Source organism: Lepisosteus platostomus, chromosome 4 (genome assembly GCF_059453375.1).
Source record: "Lepisosteus platostomus isolate fLepPlt1 chromosome 4, fLepPlt1.hap1, whole genome shotgun sequence".
In the NCBI taxonomy this organism is placed as follows: Eukaryota; Metazoa; Chordata; class Actinopteri; order Semionotiformes; family Lepisosteidae; genus Lepisosteus; species Lepisosteus platostomus.
Window position 1 is genome coordinate 47,267,452 of NC_142614.1, and position 22,892 is coordinate 47,290,343.

Here is a 22,892-nt window from a genome sequence, read left to right on the forward strand (position 1 = left end):
CATTCGCACAGCTTATTGTAGCCAGCAGCCATATCACCCTGCAACTCACAACTGGCAACCCACTGAAGCTAAGCAGGTGTGAGCCTGGTCAGTACCTGGATGGGAGACCTCCTGGGAAAGACTAAGGTTGCTGCTGGAAGAGGTGTTAGTGGGGCCAGCAGGGGGCGCTCACCCTGTGGTCCATGTGGGTCCTAATGCCCCAGTATAGTGATGGGGACACTATACTGTAAACAGGCGCCGTCCTTCGGATGAGACGTAAAACCGAGGTCCTGACTCTCTGTGGTCATTAAAAATCCCAGGGCGCCTCTCGAAAAGAGTAGGGGTGTACCCCGGTGTCCTGGCCAAATTTCCAATTGGCCCTTACTAATCATGGCCTCCTAATAATCCCCCTCTATGAATTGGCTACATTACTCTGCTCTCCTCCCCACTGATAGCTGATGTGTGGTGAGCGTTCTGGCGCACTATGGCTGCCGTCGCATCATCCAGGTGGATGCTGCACATTGGTGGTGGTGGAGGGGAGTCCCCATTACCTGTAAAGCGCTTTGAGTGGAGTGTCCAGAAAAGCGCTATATAAGTGTAAGCAATTATTATTATTATTATTATTATTATTACTTTTTGTGCAAAGCAAAATAGAAAAGACTTGGGAATGAAACCTTGAAACCTCCTGAAGAACATAACCAAATAAAACTACACAAGCAAGCTCTTATCCCTTCCTTTTTCTGCACATTTAAATGATGATATGTGGGTTAGAAAGGCCCTGGTGTGTTCTGACCTCCTCGTAGTCCACTGCCTCCTCTTCTCCATAAACCTGCAGGTTATTTTCCGTTGGGCGCCCTGTCTGGCCGGCCTTTCCGGAGTCCCTGGGCATGCCCTGGTCCCTGTCGGGCAAGGGCTTTGTGCCTCTAGAGATCGGGGGCACGGGTTTAATCCCACTGAATACACAGCGGCAGGTTGTGGAGCACATCTGAGAGGCTCTGAGGAGCTCTGGGAAGGTCCTTCCCTGGGCTTCACCTGAAGAACACAGACAGGGCTTACACATACTGTCTGAACATAACGTTCTGAGAGGAAACTATATTTCCACTTCACCTTTAAGAAGAATAAAGGGTGAGGACTGCTTGTCTACTGTGAAGGCTGTAGTGGTTAGTCAGGATGGCAGTCTTCCTAACAAGTTGCCATTGTTGCTAAAACACTACATCAAGTCCCCTGCTCTTTCACCACATGGAAGTCAAGTTGTGCAAATCAACCTGACTGTAACCACTACCAGTCTTCCACCTCTCTCTCTGTCAGAAGGGTTGGTGGGGCTCAGGAACTGCATGTCCGAGTCCTCTCCACCACTGTTCTGTGACATCCTCAGGAGCCCTTTCTTCCCTGAAACCTGGGGCTGGCAAGGCTCTGGGATAACTGGGTGGGGGAAGCAGAGTTGCTGGGGTTAACAAAAACAAAACCCACCTGTATTCTGGCCAGAATCTACTGCAAATGAGTTTGCTTACTCTGAAGGAGCTCCTTGGGGTTTTCTCGGTGAATCTGGAGATATCATCACCTTGTGAGCTTTTGTCACCTGATGATCTACTGCCTTACAGAACCAAAACTTCACACCCAATACTCAAAACTCTGTCACGCCATCTGTTGGTGTGTTGGTACAGCTGGAACTGTAATGTGTACAGTAATGTGAACTGGCATGGCCACACCTCAGAGTTCAATAAATCCTGGGTTGTGCTGTTATCTCTAGCGCGGCTTGATTTGTGCCCATTGTCTACAGATCAGTTCACAAGTCCTTGAGAGTTCTAAAGGTCTTTGAAACAGATTAGTTGTTATTAGTTATAATAACATTTCTTTTCAATGCTGCTGGAGAATCCTGGATCATGGATAAAAAGGTAAGTTTTTTTTATATACAGTTACGAAGGTCGGATGTCAGAAAGAAATAGTATCAAGTCTGTAATAAATCCCTCTTTACAGGCCATGAGAGAGTTTTTGTTACCAGTGAGCTTTTGTACAGTATGTAACTCTGGTACCAGTCCCTGTTATCATTAGTGACATCTTAACCAATGGTGCTGCCGACTCACATGTGGGGATTCTGGACACTCTGCGGGGCACTCGGCCCGGGGGTCTGGCAGCAGGAGGGGACACCACTATCTGCCTGTCCTCCTCAGGCTCAGCAGGCCCGTTAGAATAGATCAGTTGCTGTCCCACTTCACTCACATCTGAGGTCACCCCTGCAAAACAAGGTCAAAATTTCTCAACACCCTTCAGAAATGTCACCCTTTTCACCAATCTCACAACACCACAGCCCACAGTAGCAGACACACTGACACTCGCACCAACCTCAACACAAGGAGGGGAAATGCAAGAACCGACCAAGAAGGAAAATAGGCAAGTTCTTTATTTCTTTATCTCTTTAACTCTAAATGAGTCCCAGCAGACAGGAAGTTTCAACCTCTACTGTCCTGTATTGCTCAAACCTAGAGCTGTACTGATTAGGTTACTTTCCATTTTGCCCAGTCCCACAGATGGTTACTCAGCACACACTCATACACACAACCAAACACATTCAAACAAATGACAGGCCAGCAGCTCCAGCTGTCAGCACCTTGGTTGGGGCTGTACTCCACTCTCGAAGCAGCCATCAGCCTTCTGGAGGGGACTCCAGCCAAGCGAGGCCTTGCTACTGATGAAGGGGAGTTATCGGACCTGCAGGCAAGACACAAATGGAGACAGTGGAGAAAAGTGAAAAAATGATAAACACTGCTCTGTCATCTTTACAGAGTTCGAGCAGTGTTGTCAACTGTGTTCACTCCCTTGCCAAGTTCACAGTCCTGCTTTGAAGCACATAAAACCACAAAAGATGCAAGCTTGGACAACAACAAGCTAATTTTATCAACACTCTTCACTCCAGCCCCCACAAAAAAACAGAAAAGATGTTTCTAAAAGTAGTAGGCTACCTGTGTGGCAGTAAGCAAAAACTGAGTAACAAGTTTGGAAAACGAGCTTCAGTGCACTGTTTATGAAAGCCACAACCGTCTTGAGTTGTAAAGGCAGCATTTTAATTGCTCTGAATGTGTCTGCAATGTGTACATTTCTGAGGGCCGTGTGTCATGGACAGACCTGGGTTGGGCGTTCGGCGGCACAGGCTTGATTCCATTGGAGAAGCAGCGAGAACGCACAAGCGTGGCTTTAGTTAGCACAGGGCAATTCTCAAGGGCTTCACCTGAAGGACACAGTAGGAAAGGCATTCATGAAAAATAAAAAAAGCAACTAGATCACATTTATTTTCTAACCACTTTATTTAATTTAGTGTTGCAGATAGCACGCCAGGAAGTGAGCCAGTGCTCACCACTGTACCACCAGCTGGAAGGAAAACTAAAAGATACTCCAGAAGCAGGGTTGAGAAACATTGCTTTAATACTGATCAGTTACAAATATCAGTCTCTGAAGAGGAATAATCTTACTCCCTAGCTTGCTGCCAAGTTCAGAACAAGCTGCTACTGTATTTTGCCATGACAGAGTTTGGGACAGGGGAGAAGAAATAGAGGCAGCAGAGGGCAGATGCATTGAAAAGCCAGGAATCAACAAAACAGGTGACCACACAAACACCAATAATGGGAATCAGTGCACATTGGCAAAGCAGGTTAATCCCATCAAAGCTCTGTTAATTTAGTCTTAATTTCAATTTATCTTGATCACATCCTCAGCTCTGACAGGGACAGCAGAAAATCTTTTTGTTCAGCAACTGCTAATCATGCAAGACCTCTCAATGTGCCTGGTGTTTCATGCATATAGCACTGCACACGCACAACCCACTTCACCTCCTCCAGCCCTGCCAACATACTGCATGTTACTGACACAGACTACTCCCTACCAGGAGCACATGTCTTTTTCCTCACACAAGGAGGGAAATGTACTTCACTTTCTTTTACCACACCATGGACAGAAATGTTTGGAATGATTTTGGTGGAGTTAATGGAAGCCTAAATTACTCCTTTTTCTCTGGATTCAGAATTAGCTAAAGAATTCAAAATAGACTGTATACACACTGATAACTACAGTTCTCAACTCATTACTCAGCCTGAAATTAATAGTCTAGAAAGTATAAATCAGGTACTTACCAATGCGTTTGGCACGTTTGGCATTTTTCTGACTTATATTCATTGTTCTAGTGAACTGCAGGTCTTTCTCAGAGGAGCCACTCAGGTGGGGAGACCAGGGATCTCTGTCCATCTGAGAGGCAGGAACAATGAAGTTCTTAGTGCTTGTTAATCCTCAATGTCTGATTTCCAGAAAAACAGCAGTTTTTGTAGCAAATGCATGTTTTACTAATTTACATATTTTATCATTTCCATGTACTGTAATTGAATCTGAATATCCTTAAATATTTGATGTAGAAAGAGTGCAAGAGACATTTAAAACATGTAGATCAGTTTTAGCTACCATGTTGACAGACAGCTGATATAGTGATCATTTGTATTCAATTTAAGTACAGTTCTCAGCTCATCATCTCTACTTTCAGTTCTTTTGAGAACATGAACCTGAGGACTCAAGAACAGTAGTAGCTTATGTAATCTCCTTCTCTTCCAAGGAGTCCAAACAGTAAAATCCTGTTTGCTTCAATAAAATGTCCAAATTTGGACAGTGATATCACTGGATCCAGTCTACTTACTTAACACAGTTTTCATTACAAACTATTCTGATTTGCTACTTTAAAAATGACAAGTATTAAAACTGACACTCAAGCAAAACTCCTCAAAGAGTTGTGATGTGTTATCTGTACTCAACTCAAGCATTACAATAGTAACATCGCATATTGACAGATGTAATGGAATGTATAAATCAAACACGAAAAATATGGGATTACAAACATTCAGACCTGTATAGACTGTCCTAAATCTCTTCTTAATGATTTCATAAACCAAAATGCAGCAAACTCTAAGCAGGCAGTTCTATTCTATAATTTACAACTGGAGAAACAGTAATAGGGGGCTGTACTTACTGCTAATATTATCTATTTGCTGATTTGTACTTGCAGAGTTTATAAGCAGCATGTTTATAAAAGATGAATGTTAATGCAACTCAGCTCCTTGATGATTTAAAAAAAATATTAGACATACAGATTGTAATCTGAAGAACAAAGAGAAGCCACCCCTAACTGTATATAGATCCCATTTCTAGCTGCTACTTCAAGGAGCCCAGATTGGGCCTTAAGACACCTAACTAGGAATCCTGTTAAAAGCACCCACAGCTCTCCAAAGTAACAAGCAGCCCAGCCATTTTATTGAAGCATCAATACCACAGCATGTTTCAAGAATTAATTCTCTTTTAGTTTCAAGTTGTGGCTCTTTTGCTACAAAAACTGCTTGACCCTATCTATCTACACTCCTTGGATTTTTAAAAACTAGAATATCTCTCACATCTTTCATTTTTATGGATTCACCAATCGACTGAACTATAAAAGTCTGAACATTTAATTACCTAATGTAAGTTTAGAGGTATGGTGAATACAAATGAATGCAGTATTATAAATGAGATTTTACTACTGTTGCAAACCTTATGTATTGCTTCAATGCTGAAGGGAGTAAGCTACACACTTCTTGTTTTATACCCAAACATTTTGTTTGTAATTTTATTGTTCTAATTAACATGAAAAAATCATCATAAACACCCAGATGCCTATAGTACAATCCTGTCTGGCGATTGATATTACCTATGTGATATGTATACCGATTATTAATCTTTATTTTACATAGCAGTTTTCAGAAAACATTGTTTCTTAGGAAAGTGCACATTTAGGAGAGATCATTGTACCAAATAAATCAATATACAGAAGACAACATGCAGAATACATCATAAGATCTATGTGACTGCCAGGGTCTTAAGGTCAGATCTGAAAACAGACTACAAGGTGAGACTACTAGAAAGCCTTATCATGCACTGTTCATAATCTGGTAGAGAGGACAAAAACTTGGCAATATCAGAAGAAAAGATAGTGTGATCAGGGAATTAATTTATTGGGACCATAAAACATAAGAAGAAAAAAAGGTACTTTGAAGTCTGAAAGAAATTCAGTAGAGATACGGATTGTGATAACAGAGTATGTACTGTATTTCATGACATGGGTGACGTTTTCTAGAAGAACTGGCACAAGAAGAACTAGACAGAACTGGCTACTAGATGTTTAACGGGAAAGATTTATTTTCTTAATACGATGTGTGGTTCTGGTGTAAAAAAAACGTCTTACAGTTGGTGAATGAAGTAAGCACACATTCAAAAGTAACAAGACCAGTGCTCGAATTCACACCCCACTGTTTTTTTTATCGTTTTTGGATATGTTTGTATTTCTTATTGATAAAAATATGAATGAAGATACTGCTTGTCTTGAAAAAAACGTTTCTGTTGCTCCGATCCTCGGACAATGATGCGTTTGCGACTTCCATCTCTTACAGGCGGTCGCATCGGTTCACCACGTGCTGGAAAGCGTCGCTACACCCCCATGCCCTCCCACAAGTTTTTACAAATCTTGAACTGTACAAATTTACATCTTCATTGATATACACATCGATTTTTATCAAACGAATTCGTTGCTTTCAGGATAGTTAAACGGGAGCTCATTCTGGTGCTCTCATGCTTCTTCCTCTGCATACCTTCTGCACAAAGTAGCGTGTAGAAGGGCACCGTTTGCACGACATTTTACTGAAGCTGGTCGTAACGGAAAATCGACAGATTTCCGCGGACACCCAATGTAAAAAAACAGTATTTTTTACCACTTTGGTTACACAGTGTAGAAACAAGCAGTCCAATTCAGAAAATACACTTCGCCTGATCTTTACCAAGTTGCAGGGTTGCAGATGCGCAGTAACCGCACAAAAATAAAAGACTGTCGCTGCCATGCAAGTTTTTTTTCTGCACCATAGTTTACTGTTCTTGTGTTACACGCACGTCATATTAATTTACTTTTAAAATATTATACCAGACTATTTCTAACTAATAGAAAAATAGTGAAACACTAATGTTATACCAGATAAAGTCTCAGTGAAAGCAACTTCTCTTAAAGGGTACTGTAACTACTCCTAAAATCTATAGGTACCTTTCTGCTTTGCTGCGGTATTCCTAATCCGGGAAGGTTTTGCTGCAATAGTTTGCCACTCTCTTGACCATTACTACCGGGCGTACAATACGTTTTTTTTATATATGCCCTGACGAAGAGAATGAGCTAAAGCAATAACCTATGAGAAACTACGATCATTTTAACCCCTTGAGCAATCCGTCACTCTCTCAGTAATAATGCAATTGTGAGTTCAGAGATGACGCGCTGATCGCTGCGTGGCGCTTTACAGATTGAGCACGTGACCTATATAAGACGCGATCTGCGAAAATGACGTTCAGGTTAATTGAAAACAAATGCTCGGGTGAAAAAAATATTTTGCAACTTTGGAATTTGGAAAATGCAATTCCAATTACAAAATCCGACCTCGTTCATCTTTTTTGTGGAGCTAGAGTCGCGTTTTGAGATGAAGAAGGTGGAGGAGCTGCCACTGCGGTGAATGTTTCAGTGAGGAGGAGTGGGAGATTGTTCTTCTTTGCATTGCTTCTTGACTAAAAAAAAAGTTGCAAATCTGTTATCTCGGTGTAACACTATCGATACTCCACCCTCGTGATTATTCCCGTACTTCAGTTCCACCCCTTCGGAAACGTTAGGTTTGAGCAACTTGCTCATCAACACTGTGCTCACTCATGTCTCCCACCGCAACAGAATGACGCGTGAGGACTCCTTTGCTTTTGAGGCGAGTACGGTTGCCAGCCGACCCTTGTGACCCAGAAAGTCCCGCATTTGAACATTAAAGTGTCTCCTGTTGGAAGAGGTACTGATATTTGCAGCCCTAGCAACACTCCATGTTAAATTATGTCCCGTTAAACTCAGTTCAACCATGACCTAAGACTCCACTGTGGAAATAAGACTGAAAGAAGAAGGCACTAGCTTTCTTGGGGTCGTTTTTAATGCTTCTGCATTTTAATTTTTTATTGATGTGTGTAAAATGTTACTTTGTTCAGTACATCTTAATTTATCCATAACAATCACCTATTCTACTCTTAGAGCTTTTGTACATAATTTATTAAGAGAATTGTAGCTGGTAATTCCAAACTTTGAAGTCAGTTTAGTGTGTTTCCAAAGTTATATCCTGCAGCAAAATGGATGACAACACATGAAAGGAAATGCAGGTCTTTTCAACCCCTTCTTAAAAGACAAAGCCCAGTTTACATTTTGTATGAGCCTGATGCTTTCAAGAGTTAAACAGTTTCTTGTACTCCTTGTTTCAAACATGTTTGGCTGAAGGCTTCATGCCACTCCTGTCATTCGGCTGAGAAGGGTGTTCTGATCATGGGCAGTCATGGCTTCGTAGCTGGACAGTTCCAGTGTGAAGGTGGCAGTGCCAGATGTCAGAGCGCAAAGGACTGTGAAGTAACCCTGTGAGAAAGATGAACAAAAGAAAAGTCATTTTTGTAAAGAAATGCTCACTCCCATCACACTCCATTGTTTCCTGATGAATACTTTGTTAAATATGTTTTTAAACAACAATGCCCATATTGTAATGAAACCTGAAGGACAAACAAGCTTAAATGTTCTATAAAAAATATAAACATTTATTCTGTCACTAAAAACCCAGTCTTCTGGCCCGTCTATTCATCGATAAATTTGAATAGATTAAGACTAAATTGCAGCAATAAACATTTAATATAGCATTTGATATTTGAGTTGTATTTTTAAATCAAATTGAAAGAAAACAAACTGATTTTGTTGTTAGCATATTGGTCTAACAAAGCCAATTGTAAAAAACAGCACAACACTTCTAACCTCTATGTATTGTGCCCTGGGCTACTCAGAACATTTAACAATTGCATCTTTAACTTCTGTCTTGCAATAAGCAATGACTTTTCTTTCTACATATATTTCTCTCATGTTTTCTTTCATCGGTTTATTCATTTAGGGGACTACTTTCTAGAAATGAGCCTTCCATCATGATTTCAAACGGGTTGAAGAAATTGTATTGTGCTGCATGATTATCCTAGTCTTCATCTTTTCCTTTTGAGCAAATGTTACCTTGTGCATACAGCGAGACACACAGGCTGAGACCATGGCCATTGATGTCCCAGGCTGTATGCTGACAGAGTAAACTGTAGTGACCACATCCTGCACCGGGAACCCCAGCAGTGGACCTGGAATTACTTTGAATGGCATTGGAGAATCAGGAAATGGCTGCATATGTAGAAAGCACATGGACAAACATGTAAAATTGCAGCTTTTTAGAAGCTTTTTTGACAGTGCACCTACACATCCACATCATCATTTGATGATGATGATGTTATCCGGTCAGTCGGATCCGACTCTCGGCGATTCTATAGGCCATCTCTCGCCACGCTTTCCGGTCTTGGACTTTCCCTTTCAGCTGTTCTATAGCTAAACCAGTGTCCGTTTTGTTGGCGTCGAGCCACCGCGTTCTTTGGTGGCCTCGTCTTCTTGTTCCACTGACCATTCCAAGCATATTTGCTTTCTCCAATTGCCGGAGTCTGGTGATCTTTCCCTAAGCAAGATTTCTGGCTTGATGCGCTCCAGAACCTCTTTATTGGTGACCCTTGCTGTCCATGGTATCCGTAACAGTCTTCTCTAGCACCAATAGCTTGAAAGCATCCATCCTCTTTCGGTCAGCTTTTTTCAGGGTCTAGCTTTCACACCCATACATCATCATTTAACACTACCTAATTCAAGCTGAGTAGTTCAGAACCTCTCTTCAGCTGTGTATACACCATAAATATGAAATACTCCTTACCTTAGTTAATTAGACAGCATAACATATGAAAGTATAATTCTAGAGGACTTATACAATTTACAGAATGTACATCACTATTTCAAACACGTCAGTAAAAATTGACACCCTAGCACCAGAACTTGATCTCCACTACTGACTCTTAAGAAGTTAAATGAAAAGTTGTTCAAAACAAAAGATATGTAAACAACCAGAGTTTATGCAAACTGTAGTGCTTAAAAACAATGCTTCAAGGTGAGCCTTCACATACATGACTTTATTATTGCAATATCAAATGGGATAAACATTTTTTGGACATTTTGTCAAGCTATAGTACACATCCTCTATATTGGAAACCATTCTTGGTATCAGAATCTGAAACTGACCCAAATAATGGTGCTTCAATAACCAAAGAAAACTGCCTGTCACTGATAGCCCAAATCCATTTAAGAGCCCCGTTACCTTGGAGATAAGCACTTTGTATTCCATTCTCCACTGCCTCTTTCACATCCAAAGGAAGCTGCTCTTCCACACTGTCCTCAAAGCTGATGGCAGGGGCAGCAGTGGAGCTACCCTCTGCGCAGGGGCTCACTCCCAGCTCAACTGTCACCAGGTGTCTCTTGTCTCCAATGCTTCTGTCCAATGTGTCTGACAAAGGGAGAACGACGACACTCAGGAATAGTTTCAGAACAGCAGGCTCTGCAGCAGATTAGAACGGGTCAAGCTTCTGTAGAGGGTAGGGAAATGAAAGAAAAAAACGAAAGCATTTTCTACTAACAGACACAGAAAAAAGAAACAATCCATACTTTCATAAATATTGGCTGGAATGCACACCAGGCAGAAATGCTGACATGTGATTTGAGACACCTAAAAAACCTGCAGTCATTTTGCAGAACACACATCCTATATCCTTGTGAAGAGGAATTGTGACATGTTATCAATGATGAGCCCTCTAAGAAACTGATGTCCACTGATATACTGTACAGCACAAGCAATTGTTACCTGTCAAAGTGAAGATATTACTGGCATATTGTGCCGAGGTGTGAATGTGATACCTGTGGTGGAAACCGACTGCAAGATGGTTTCCCTGTAGGCCACCTGTAGTGGTCCAAGGTGAGTCTCAATGCCATATTCTCTTCTTATTCGATCATGAATGATCTCAATGTGTAGCTCCCCCATTCCACACAGTACAGTCTTTGAAAGAATAAGGCAAATTAATTTGACAAAACAGTAGAAATTAGGTGCTGAATTACAACAGTTAGCTGTACCAAGGTGCTATTGCTTGCGTTGTAACAACTTTGGAGTCTGCAGGGCACTTGTGTCCTGCTAATGCCTTGCTTTCTAATGCCTTAGCCCTTCCTTAACAACATCAAAAGACTATGGTCGAAAATTAGTTTATGTTTACTAAATAACTAGGCATGAACTCCCATCTCTTCTCACTTATGGTCATAACTGGATCTAAATCCCACTTAGGCTCATATAGATAATAAATTAATTCTTCTGCACATCCAATCACACATTATACAAGGATAGCATACACCCCTGAGTAAGGGCCCCTTAACCCCCACTGCTCCAGGGGTGCTTTATACTGTAAATGGCTGACACTGCGCTTGAGCCTCAAGCTTCTCTCCCAGTCCGTGTCTCATGGAGAGCAAGTGGGAGTATGCAAAAAGACAAATCCGTTATACAAGAAGTTGAATATGGCCAATAAAGTGATCTTTTCTTATAAATGGCCAACCATAACTGAGTTTCCTTGAGTGGAACATAAAACTGAGTTTGTTAGATGCCCATCTTTTACTGTATCATTGAATTCTGCATAAATTAATCATTCAGGTTTATCTGAGCTATAGAAAGACAGACAACTCCACACTAGACATATCAAAGGAAGGTGTGCACATTATCTTTACTCTTTTTCTACAAGCTGAAAACATGGGAAAATAATGCCTTAACTTTCAGGCCAGTCAGGGCATGCTCCAAGTCATCCAGAACAGCCAAAACAAAGCCTTTTAGCTGGGTCTGAATGCACCTTAAACCCAAACTCTGCTCACTTTATTAGTAGAGGGCAACACAAAAAATGTATGTAAATTTGATTAAAAGACAGCATTTAATGAATGTCATTGCTGAGTATTTAGTGTCAGGGAACCAATCAGCAGAATAAGAGGATCCTTATGCAGAACCACAAATCCTGTATAATGTGGAGTAGCACAGGGACAAATCCAAACACATAATCCAGGGACTTAGTCAATTGGAGAAGCACTGAGTCCAGTAACTAGGGAAATCCCAGAAAGACAATCCAAAAAACAAAATCCAAAGAGAATGGTCAAAAAGGCAGGAGCAAAGATTAGGAACCAGCAGATCAATCAAAAAATTTAGAAACACACAAGAGGATACTTTGGGAGGCTTCTCAATAGGGAGCATAAATTGGCGTGAGGGAACTTTAAATACTAAAGGGAAAGGGACGTGGTTGGATAATTGGTCTGGGAGTGAGAATTTATGGAACCTGGTGCATGTGGGAATGTGATGGGTTCAATTAGGAATGAGATTGTGAAACAGTGGGTTTGGGAATGTAATGGCCTTTGTGAGGGAGAGTGTGGGGTGTGACATTTAGCATGTCCTCTTTTTGAGACCTAAAACATCGGTCTGACTGGGATTTATTAAATTCCAAAAATTTTCATTTTTTGGATTTTGTTTTGCTTGTTACTCAGACTGTGAAAGAAACATAGGTCTACATATTTTCATTAGTTCCATGTATTACCGGTAGATGTTTTGAACTTACACGCAGCGTAGCTTGAAAAGGTTTTTGTGTGTGTGTGGCTTTTTATGATAGATACTTTATTGATCCCGTGAGGGAAATTGCAGTGCAACAGCAGCTTTACACAGTCAACACAGCCACAGTGTAACAAATGATACAATAATAATAATAGTACAATACATACAATACAATCAGTACAGTGAGGGTGCACTAAAAGAGCTACTCACAGTCCGGACACACAAAGAACAAACTAGAACAGAACAGTAAGCAGAAAAATTGTATCACACATATGAATATACAGTAAATATAGATGTAAATATAGATAAAGATATAAATATAAATGTATTGCACGGGTCCCTGGCATGTATTGCACAAAAAACGGATGTAAACGGGAAAAGAAAAGAAAAAGAACAGATGTAGCAGTAGATGTGTAGATGCGTTCAGTCCAGAAACAGATCACTGTCAATGTTGCCTCTGCTCAGACACAAGGTGGATGCATTGTACAGTCTTATAGCAGAAGGCAAGAATGACCTCCTGTAGCGCTCCCTGTCGCACCGTGGATGAATCAGTCTATTGCTGAACGTGCTCTTCATTTCTACAAGCCTGTCATAGAGGGGATGGGAGATGTTGTCCATGACAACATGATTCTCCTCTCAGCCACTACCTCCAAGGGGTCCAAGTCAGACCGTATTACAGAGCTTGCTCTCCTGATGAGCTTGTTCAGCCTTTTAGAATCCACTGCTCTAATCCCAGGGCCCCAGCATACCACTGCGTAGAAAATGGCGCTCGCTACCACTGACTGATAGAACATATGTAGCATCTTACTACATACATTGAAGGACCTGAGCTTCCTCAAGAAGTAAAGTCGGCTCTGTCCCTTCTTATAGATGGCCTCGATGTTCTTAGACCATTCCAGTCTATCGTCGATGTGCACTCCCAGGTACTTGTATGAGTCCACCATCTCCACGCCACTCCCATGGATGTAGACAGGAGTAGGTTTGACCTTTTTCCTCCTGAAATCTACCACCAGTTCCTTTGTCTTTGTTACATTCAGTTCCAAGTGGTTCACCCCAGACCACTCCACAAAGCTGCTGACCAGTCCTCTGTACTCCTCCTCCTGCTCACCCTTGATACATCCCACAATTGTACAGTCATCTGAGAACTTCTGCAGGTGGCATGACTTTGAGTTGTGCTTAAAGTCCGAAGTATAGAAGGGTGAAGAGGAATGGAGAAAGAACTGTCCCTTGAGGTGCCCCTGTGTTACTCACTACCTGTTCAGACACACAGTTCTGAAGTCTCACAGACTGTGGTCTGCCTGTCAGGTAGTCAGTGATCCACGAGGTCATGGAGGGATCGACTTGCATCTCCTCCACCTTCCTCCTTAGAAGTAAGGGCTGGATGGTATTGAGGGCACTGGAGAAGTCGAAAAACATGATCCTTACAGTGTTGCCAGCCCTGTCCAGGTGTGAGTAGGCCCTTTGCAGCATGTAGATGATCGCATCCTCCACACCAACTCTGGGCTGGTAGGCGAACTGTAGGGTTTCTCATGGCCATGAGAAATAGCAATGTTTAATTTGTTTCATTATATTTCAAAATGTTTCGTTAAAATTTATCATTTTTGCAACCAATGAGGACTTCTCCTAAGTTATGATGTCTTCATTTTTTCCTCAGATGTGAAGACTTCTGTTGTTTTAAAAGGAAAAAAAAACTTTACATTTAAAATAGGGTTATATTTTAGTTTTTTCCATGTTTGCCAATATGGAAGAGAAATAGCAACCCTGCAACTGTTCCATAGTTCAGTAAGAAGTTTAAAAATAACTAGAGAGTTTAAATTGATTTTTTGATAAGAAAAAGTAATAAAGATTCATTACATTGGAGGCATGTGTCAAGTGTCGATTCATTAAAAAAATGAAAAACTTTCACAACCCAAAGCACGGCTGGGAAAGGTCAGAGGACTTGCCTCGTGTGTAAAACACTTAGTTGCAGCATTCTAGGTATTGTCGTTTAAATGCTATTGGCTTATGAGCAGCATCCCACTGCATAGTGCCACTTTAAATAAAACCAAGAAAAAAGATTCACACCACAAGGCTTTGTCTGTCTGTCAGCAGTATTGTGTACAGTATATAGTTGACTCTTACCTGAATGAAAACAGGACATAAAGAAAGGGTTTCAGAAATCCAAGCTTTATTCCCTGCTTATAGGCTAGATAACTGGAGACTACTTTGAGTTTGTTTCAATGATGTTTTGACTTCCTGTGGTCATATGCGGGTTGTTTGCACGAACCCATATTGACCAGTATTTCTCGCAGTGTGAATGTATGCACACAGCGGTCCCGCAGTGTTCCAGTTAGTTACGCACTATGGTAACAGTCAGGTATACCTTAAAACTCTGGGCTTTATTCCATAAAATACATGTACATTCCATGCAAAATGCAAGGGTTTGATAAGTGTTATCAATTTCTTGCAAACATTTTCTTTGAGGGCATTTTTGACAACATTCTCCCTCAGGGCAATGCAGTGTATATAACCCAAGCTATAGATCTGCGTTAGGGTTAGGGTTCAGATTGCTTCAGAGTTTCCACAATCTTTCACTCATTTACATGCAAAATATCCTTCACTCAATCAAAATATACTCCTGAAGGGACCACACATCCAAGCCAAACTGAAGAGAACATACTGTATCAACAATGGTAAGATTCTGTTTTTGGACAAGTATACTGTGATTGGAAAGTTTGTGTTGAATGGTGTTTACACAAGAGATCTATTGAATCAGTCAAAAGAAAATAGCCAGATACTTTCTGGGATTGAAAGGAATTTCCTATGCTGTCAGGTTAAAAGAACTCTCAGAAGGACCCATTCAAGTATTCCAAATCTTCAAAGGCATTGATAGACAGAGTTAACGCCATAGACATCTTCATAATAAACAGTAAATCAAACTTGGGAGTAAAAGTAGAAACTAAAAAGGAAGTGCAACTTCAACTTCAGCAACTTAACTTAGACTGTCGTTAGTGGCAGAAATTAGTTCAAGAAATAACTATAACATAACAATACATACAGTACAGAAAGGGTGGGGAATAAATGTAAGTACAGCAATACCACTGCATTTATGTTTCCATGATGTGCTTGAACAAGTACTGAGCCAACATTCTAAGGCATATGAGCCACAGGCAATACATAAAGAATGGAGAAGCAAGGTCAATTATGATTTCAAAATAACGACTTTATTAAGCACTTGAAACCACCAAGAAACAGCAGAGAATAGTATAAACACAAATAACACAAGTTCTGTCTTTTCTGATGTCTTCACTGTGATGTTTCATTCTCCACCATTACGTCTCTTCTTCCACTTGGAAGTCTAACAGACACAAAGGTGGGAGAGTTGGTAAAGGTGGAAGTTGGCACCAGGATAGACAGACGGGCTGGGTGATCATGTGCATGAAGCATACAGAATACAATACGTCCATCAATCAGTCAAGCAACATCACTGGGAGCCTCAAGCTCCAGCCCACCTGCATTTAATTAAGGGTGTACCAGAACAGGCCTGCCACAGTACTTTCATTTTTCATCTTTCACACAATTCAGTAATGACTTTAATTCATTCACTGATTATGAATAACATACATTGACAAAAATAAAGTAGTTTTTAATTAGTAAGCGATACCTTTAAATACATTGGAAGCTAAAAATATTCCAGATTAGTTTTTTGTGCTAAGTACTATAAATGTAAAAAGAATAACCTAAAAAATGCATTGGTAGAAATGTATTACAATATTTAATCATCTGCAAGTTTCTAGAGCACATACTACATGTAATATTCATTTTAATAAATTAAACAGTCCGGCTGTTAATGATGTATATTGTCCCCTATTAAGTGTTTGTGAATGTAGATTGTGATTTTATAAATTTTAGACCTACATTTTCAATTTAAAGGAAATGAAATGTTTCTGTTTTAAAATTAGAGCTGTACTGTAAAATACAGGACCGCAGATCACAGACAGTACCTTTTGCTCAAAGTCGGTGCTTCAGGGAAGACAGCAACCGCTGTCCAAAGTGTCTGAAATGACAAATCTTTGCATGAGACTCATTGCACCACGGAGTTGCAAAGCTGGCTCCTTGAAGGAAATCACCATCTTACCCGTCTACGAAAAGAGCAAGCTTGTACCTGGTTTCCTGGGAGGCGTCTTGTGCCAGCCGAGTGGCAGCAGGCAGGATGCAGCTGGTGAGTTCCCTGGGGAGGTTACGTGCGCCCATCCTCTCCACCAGGACCTGGGGTGCTATCTGCTTGTGTGTTCTCATGTGTTTCTGGTGTGAGTGTGCACGTGTCCGTGTCTGTGTGTCTGTCCTGTGACGGACTGGTGACAAGTCCAAGGTTTGGCCTGATTTACACCCACTGTTTGCAGAAATAGGCTCCAGCTAACTCATGACCATAAACTGAAGAAAGTGGTTAGAAAATGAATGGATATTAGCATTGTAGTAAACATTCTTTAGTACATGCTTTGATTTAAAGCTCCGTGAAACGTAAATGACCCTTCACAGCTCCTGAAGTCAGACCCTAAGATTCTGGGTATTATTCTATTCTGTATATTTCTGCCCTCACCTCAGACCTCCATTCAGCAGTGCGTTGATTGCACGAGCAGGGGTACATGAAGGATGAATGTGTTGGATTCTCCGGCTTTGTGCAGCAGCACCTTAACTGTGTTGCCCAGTTCCGGGTCCATCCCTCTCTGCAGGAAGGTGAACATGTCTTTCAGACACACCACTGCCATCCTAGACACAGCTGATCGCAAGTTCTTCACCTGGGGAAAGGCAAACCACCGCCAGCACTGCAGAGCCTCGTCTGTGCCCCTCTCTTGAACCATTCTCTATAAATGGTTCAGAATGGATACAAAAACAGTAAAAAGCAATCATACAAATGAACAATTAATATTTTGGAGAGATCACACCTCCTGCACGAGCGCCTGGGAGACATTGTGCAGTCTGCTCTTCAGGATGGCGGGGTGATGCTGGAACAGACGCCTTATGAAGGTCAGTCCGTCAACCTTCCTCTCCCTTAATTCAGTGAAAGGAAAGAAATATATCAACCAGGACAAAGAAAGAGGTCTAACTGTATAGAGCTATGGGCAGCAAGGTCTATATTTTCACTAGTCAGAACTGTATTCAAAGAAAGCGGAATAGTTGGATGCTGATTGTACTGCTTTATGCATACCAGTCGTCAGAGGCCAGAAACTGAAGGCTCTGGGTGAGGGCCAGCTCGGAGATGCTGATCTGACCTGCGATATGGGGGGTACTCTTCAGAGGCAGAAAGAGACGTTGTAGCGGTGAGGCTTAATAATAAGGCAGAATTAAGTGTTCTGAGCCTTCCCAAATGAGGCCCCATTTCTCTGTTCATCTCTGTGCTGCAGCCACAGAGAAACTATTCATGCAACATGTTTTCTTTTGATAAGGACAGCTCCCAAAGGGGGATGCACTTAGCTAAGCCTGGCTATCATGATCAATGGTCATCCATTGGCGCCTATCTGTCTAGGGAGTGCCAGTTGGACATCTGGACTGCATTACTAAGTGTCAGGACTAAGTGACTCATATCTCACCTTGATCAACCAATCAGGGACTGGTAGGGCCGAGTAACCCACGTGGGACTCTGATGCCCATGGAACTTTCAGCCAATCAATGAGCTGAAGTTCCTCCAGGTAAAAACAGGCAACACAAAGAGCCTGAGAGATTCAACAAGATTCAGATTCAGATTCTAAAGGGAATTCAAAGGAGAATTCCAGGGCAGGACGGCCCAGGAGCAGAAGGCTCCCAAGGGCAGGACATTCTCGCAGGGCGCCTCCTGACCATCCTGAGACTCAGCCCGGACAACCACGGAACGGCCAGTGTGTCCGAGTGCCAGAACTTTCCTTTGTTCTAAGAGTCTAGAGTGGAGGTTGCCAGAGAGTAGCCAGCAGCAGGCCTCGTGAACAGGTCGGAACTGTGGAAAGCTGAATCACTGTTCAGAACTAGCTCTTCATCAGGAACGAACCGGTCCTCTTCCTGACTTGCTGGGACTCACAGTCATCTTTTCTCCTGTGCACAAACTTTGCTAGTTAATGCCAACAATGAGCACGGAGCCAGAGAGCGCGGATTGGACAGCAACAGCCTGCAACTGTTTCTTTGTGCCCGCAGGAGATCTGAATCCCCAAAGATTGGATGAGTATTCAACTTCAATGCATTACAGCTCGAGAATTCAATTGTTATCCCAACCAGTTGATATCAATTTAATTCCTAAGAGTTATGTACTTGTTTGAGTATCTAATGTAGAAGTTATAACCAAGTTCATTTATGAAACGGTCTTAATGAATGATATACTGAACGTATGTCCTCTTGATATGTATAACTCTTTGTAACTGACCGAATATACCTTTTGTATTCTGATAACCCTCTCGATAAGATCTGTTAGGTTTATATGCATATTCTATGTATTAATAAATGTATCGTCGTGTATTAGTACCTGTGTGTGCGCGTTGTTTGAGTTATGTCGCATGGTTGGATTCTAAAGCCATCAAAAGAATCAACTTTGTGATTTACTGCTACAATTAATAATTGTCTCAGTAAATGCCCAAACCCTACAGAACTGGTGCCTTCAGAGAGCCACTATGATTACATATTTGGCGTCCCTGAACCGGTTTTCCCTACATTATTTGGCGTCCCTGGGTCGGTTTAATCTACAACGTTATCCCTCTCCTCTGCAGATCCATCCCCCCCTGTCATGCGCAGGCGTTTCTTAAGACTCCCCACGCTCCTCCACTGGTCCTGGACGTGCCCCATCTTGTGTGTCTGTAATAACAGAAAAGCACAAGTTAACCCTGGGGAATCCTGGCCCGGCTCAGTTTTGAGACCAGCTGGACTAGTCCTGGTAAACTTTTTTACTTTGAGTCCTCTGAAATATTTACTGTTGGACCCCATGACATAAATTGTTTCACAGCACTGAATTGTGATTCATAGTATTCATATACATATACTTGCATTTTATTTTGATTTTCCTCTATATTTTGCTGCTGTAACATAACTTACAGCCATATGACAGCAACTCTATAATGCTGCTGATATAATTAAGTACAGTACATAGATGAAAGTGCCATGCAAGGGATTTGATAGGTGTTTTCTAAAAGCAAGCTAAAGGCTTTCACAAGTTATCCACCAGAGTCTACAAAAAATGTAAAAATGTTTAGATAAATAACGGTGCCTGATCATTGAAGGAAATCTGGCTGGTCCCAAAATGATCAAATCCCTCAAATACCACTGATGCAAATACCACTGTAGATGGAAATAGAACATATTAGTCCTGTTTCATTGTTATTTCCTATATACTGAACCCCAAGGTCTACAAAAAAATTAAAAATGTTTTAATTTCTGAGATTTCTGAGATAAATAACTGTGCCTGATCATTGTAAGCAATCTGGCTGGTCCCAAAATGATCAAATCCCTCAAATACCAAATATATTATAGATGGAAAAAGAAACATATTAGTCCTGTATCATTGTTATTTCCTATATAGTGAACCCCTGAACAGATTTTTGCTGTTTGTTATTATTGGGTCAATTCCTTTCCAGGCTGTATTTTTACATCTAAAATACTCTAATATTCTATTCCAGAATACTGTCTGTATAGGGCTTCAAATACTGTTGTTGTGAATATTAGGTCAGTACGTAGACAGGACTTGATCATAATATACTGTAGTTACACTTGTGTGCTATGGCATTACAGTATGCAGAGTACACACGTATGCTGATGGAGACATTATTACTAATCTTGATTGTTTTTGATGTCTTGATGTGAAGTGTTTATAAATAAATATACTTTAGAAGGTATTATAAAAAACTAGGACATTGATGAAACACAAAAATGAAAGACCTACAGAGCATTTTCAAACTCAAAAGTTTTGTTTGTAAAAAACTCAAAACAAAAGCAAAGAGAAATAAAGGCCTCTTACTCACCTCCTCGACGTAGGGGTGACTGTTGTGTTGGACTGCCTTTCCATAGACTCGCGCCAGGGGCTCGACACTTGTGTTGCCAGTGCTGGTGCCTTGCCCAGGGCACGACATCAGGCTCTGCTGAGAAGCAACTCGAGTGGAGCTCCCCAACACTCCTATAGAGACAAAGTGACCAAAGCACTGGCCCTGAGACTTAGACCTGCACTGAGCTCTTGAGAACCTATGAACAGATTTCAAAACTGACATTAATAACTGCATCACCTGTTTTATTTTTAAAGTGTTAGTGAGTTGGAATGTATGATTTAATTACAATGCCTGACAGGCATCACTGAAATGGACGCAACAATATTAAAATAATAATGTGATAATAGCCAGATTCAACTGAAAGCAACTCACCAAATTGAGGCTCAGAAATTACACCAACAAATTGGTATGACTTTAAAAATATCACAACTCTGCCTATGTTACAAATGTGTTGACTACAAAAACTCTATCATCATGATCCAGAGTCCCATTGACTACATTAGATTAGTTAAAGCCTGCATTCCCATCTGATATTATCATTCCTCTGTGGGCTAACTATCACATAATGCATCACATAATGCATAATTTAACAAAGAATCAAGGCTTAATAGTTAATTTTCCTTTGTTTTTCCTCAGAAAAACTGATTATCCTTCAGAGCCAGTCCTTGTTATCATTAGTGACATCTTAACCAATGGTGCAGCCGACTCACGTCTGGGGATTCTGGACACTCTGCGGGGCACTCGGCCCGGGGGTGTGGCAGCAGGAGGGGACACCACTATCAACCTGTCCTCCTCAGGCTCACCAGGCCCATTAGAATAGGTCAGCCACTACTCCACTACACTCACATCCGAGGTCACCCCTGCAAAACAAAGTCCGCATTTCTCAACACCCTTCACCTTTCAAAACCCAGCAGACACACTGACACTCATGCCGAAGTACAAATGCCAAAATCAACTGAGAAAAATGTGGGCAGGTGTTATTCTTTATTTCTTTATCTCTAAATAAGACCCAGTAGGCAGCAATAATGAACAGCTACTGTGTTTTCTGTGGACAAAGACAGTTTTTTCACTGATGAAAATGACTAGGAAATGCAGTAATCTAGTCTAGAAAAGAAAAAACTGAAACAGACTGTGCCCCATTCAAAACCCAAGCTGTAATGTTTAATTACTGTTCAGTTTTGCCCAGTCTCACAGCTGGTTTCTCAGCACACACTCATACACACAAGCAAACACATTCAAACAAATGACAAGACAGCAGCTCCAGCTGTCAGCACCTTCGGTGGGGCTGTCCTCCACTCTGGAAGCAGCCATCAGCTTTCTGGAGGGGATTCCATCCAAGCGAGACCTTGCTACTAAAGGAGGGGAGTAATCGGACCTGCAGGGAAGACACAGAGACAGAGGAGAAAAGTGAAAAAATAATAACAATCAGCACTGCTCTGACAGTTATCTTTACAGAGCTGGAACAGAGCTGTCAATTTTGAGATCCCCAACCCCACAGGCAAGAATGTTGTGATGTCCACCACTGGTGTGTTCTGACTTCCTCATAGTCCACTGCCTCCTCTTCTCCATAAAGCTGAAGGTTACTTTCCATTGGGCGCTCCAAGGGGCGCCCTGTCTGGCTTGCCTTTCCTGAGTCCCTGGGCATACCCTAGGCCCTGTCGGGCAAGGGCTTGGTGCCTCGAGAGATCGGGGGCACGGGTTTGATTCCATTGAAGACACAGCGGCAGGTTGTGGAGCACATCTGAGAGGCTCTGAGGAGCTCTGGGAAGGTCCTTCCCTGGGCTTCACCTGAAGAACACAGACAGGGCTTACACATACTGTCTGTACATAACGTTCTGAGAGGAAACTATATTTCCACTTGACCTTTAAGAAGAATAAAGGGTGAGGACTGCTTGTCTATTGTGAAGGCTGTAGTGGTTAGTCAGGATGGCAGACTTCCTAACAAGTTGCCATTGTTGCTAAAACACTACATCAAGTCCCCTGCTCTTTCACCACATGGAGGTCAAGATTGTGCAAACCAACTTGACTGTAACCACTACCAGTCTTCATAATAGGCAATCAGTCCTCAGTCTGATACTTAACAGTAATCAATAGTACTACTATCACCAAAATTGGAATCAAAACTGCAGTTGTCAAAAATCATCCAAACTACCATTATCAATGTTCCTCAATTTTTATGATCACTTAATAAAAACTGAGCAAGATGAAAGAAAGGAGAAAGAAAAGGAATGGATGTGTATCCTTCCCTGCAGTGTTCTGGGAACTGGGGCAGAGGGATCTGCACAGAAGACTGCTCTCCTTCCTGCTGGATCAGGTGCTGGACATGCCAACATTAGGGTCCACATTCCTGCAAGCT

The 22,892-nt window shown here is 41.6% G+C and overlaps 1 protein-coding gene and 1 long non-coding RNA gene across 4 annotated transcripts; both read right to left on the bottom strand.

Annotated features, from left to right (window-relative positions):
- Positions 1-8,294: 8,294 nt before the first annotated feature.
- Positions 8,295-10,996, bottom strand: LOC148673272 (ribosome-releasing factor 2, mitochondrial-like). Its single transcript, XM_088630837.1, has 4 exons — positions 10,847-10,996; positions 10,254-10,439; positions 9,089-9,204; positions 8,295-8,455 (listed from the first exon to the last, which is right to left on the bottom strand). Exons 1-4 carry the CDS (start codon positions 10,968-10,970, stop codon positions 8,327-8,329), a joined length of 555 nt encoding a protein of 184 aa, XP_088486963.1. The 5' UTR covers positions 10,971-10,996; the 3' UTR covers positions 8,295-8,326.
- A 4,745-nt stretch (positions 10,997-15,741) lies between these two features.
- LOC148673273 (uncharacterized) lies at positions 15,742-17,930 on the bottom strand. 3 transcript variants are annotated; one of them, XR_015936167.1, is made up of 4 exons: positions 17,486-17,930; positions 17,140-17,338; positions 16,544-16,596; positions 15,742-15,897 (listed from the first exon to the last, which is right to left on the bottom strand). It is a non-coding gene; the product is annotated as an uncharacterized LOC148673273 (long non-coding RNA). The 3 variants fall into 3 exon arrangements; XR_015936166.1 differs by having other exon boundaries at positions 17,140-17,930; XR_015936168.1 differs by lacking the exons at positions 17,140-17,338; positions 17,486-17,930 and adding an exon at positions 16,705-17,102.
- Between the last annotated feature and the right edge of the window lie 4,962 nt (positions 17,931-22,892).

Excerpts from the sequence above, each read along its gene's own strand:
- LOC148673272 (XM_088630837.1), bottom strand. The coding sequence starts at position 10,970 with ATGGGGGAGCTACACATTGAGATCATTCATGATCGAATAAGAAGAGAA. Across the intron at positions 10,440-10,846 it reads GCAGTCGGTTTCCACCACAG|ACACATTGGACAGAAGCATT; the intron begins GTATCACATTCA and ends TCCCTTTGTCAG. Across the intron at positions 9,205-10,253 it reads ACAAAGTGCTTATCTCCAAG|GTCCACTGCTGGGGTTCCCG; the intron begins GTAACGGGGCTC and ends AAGTAATTCCAG.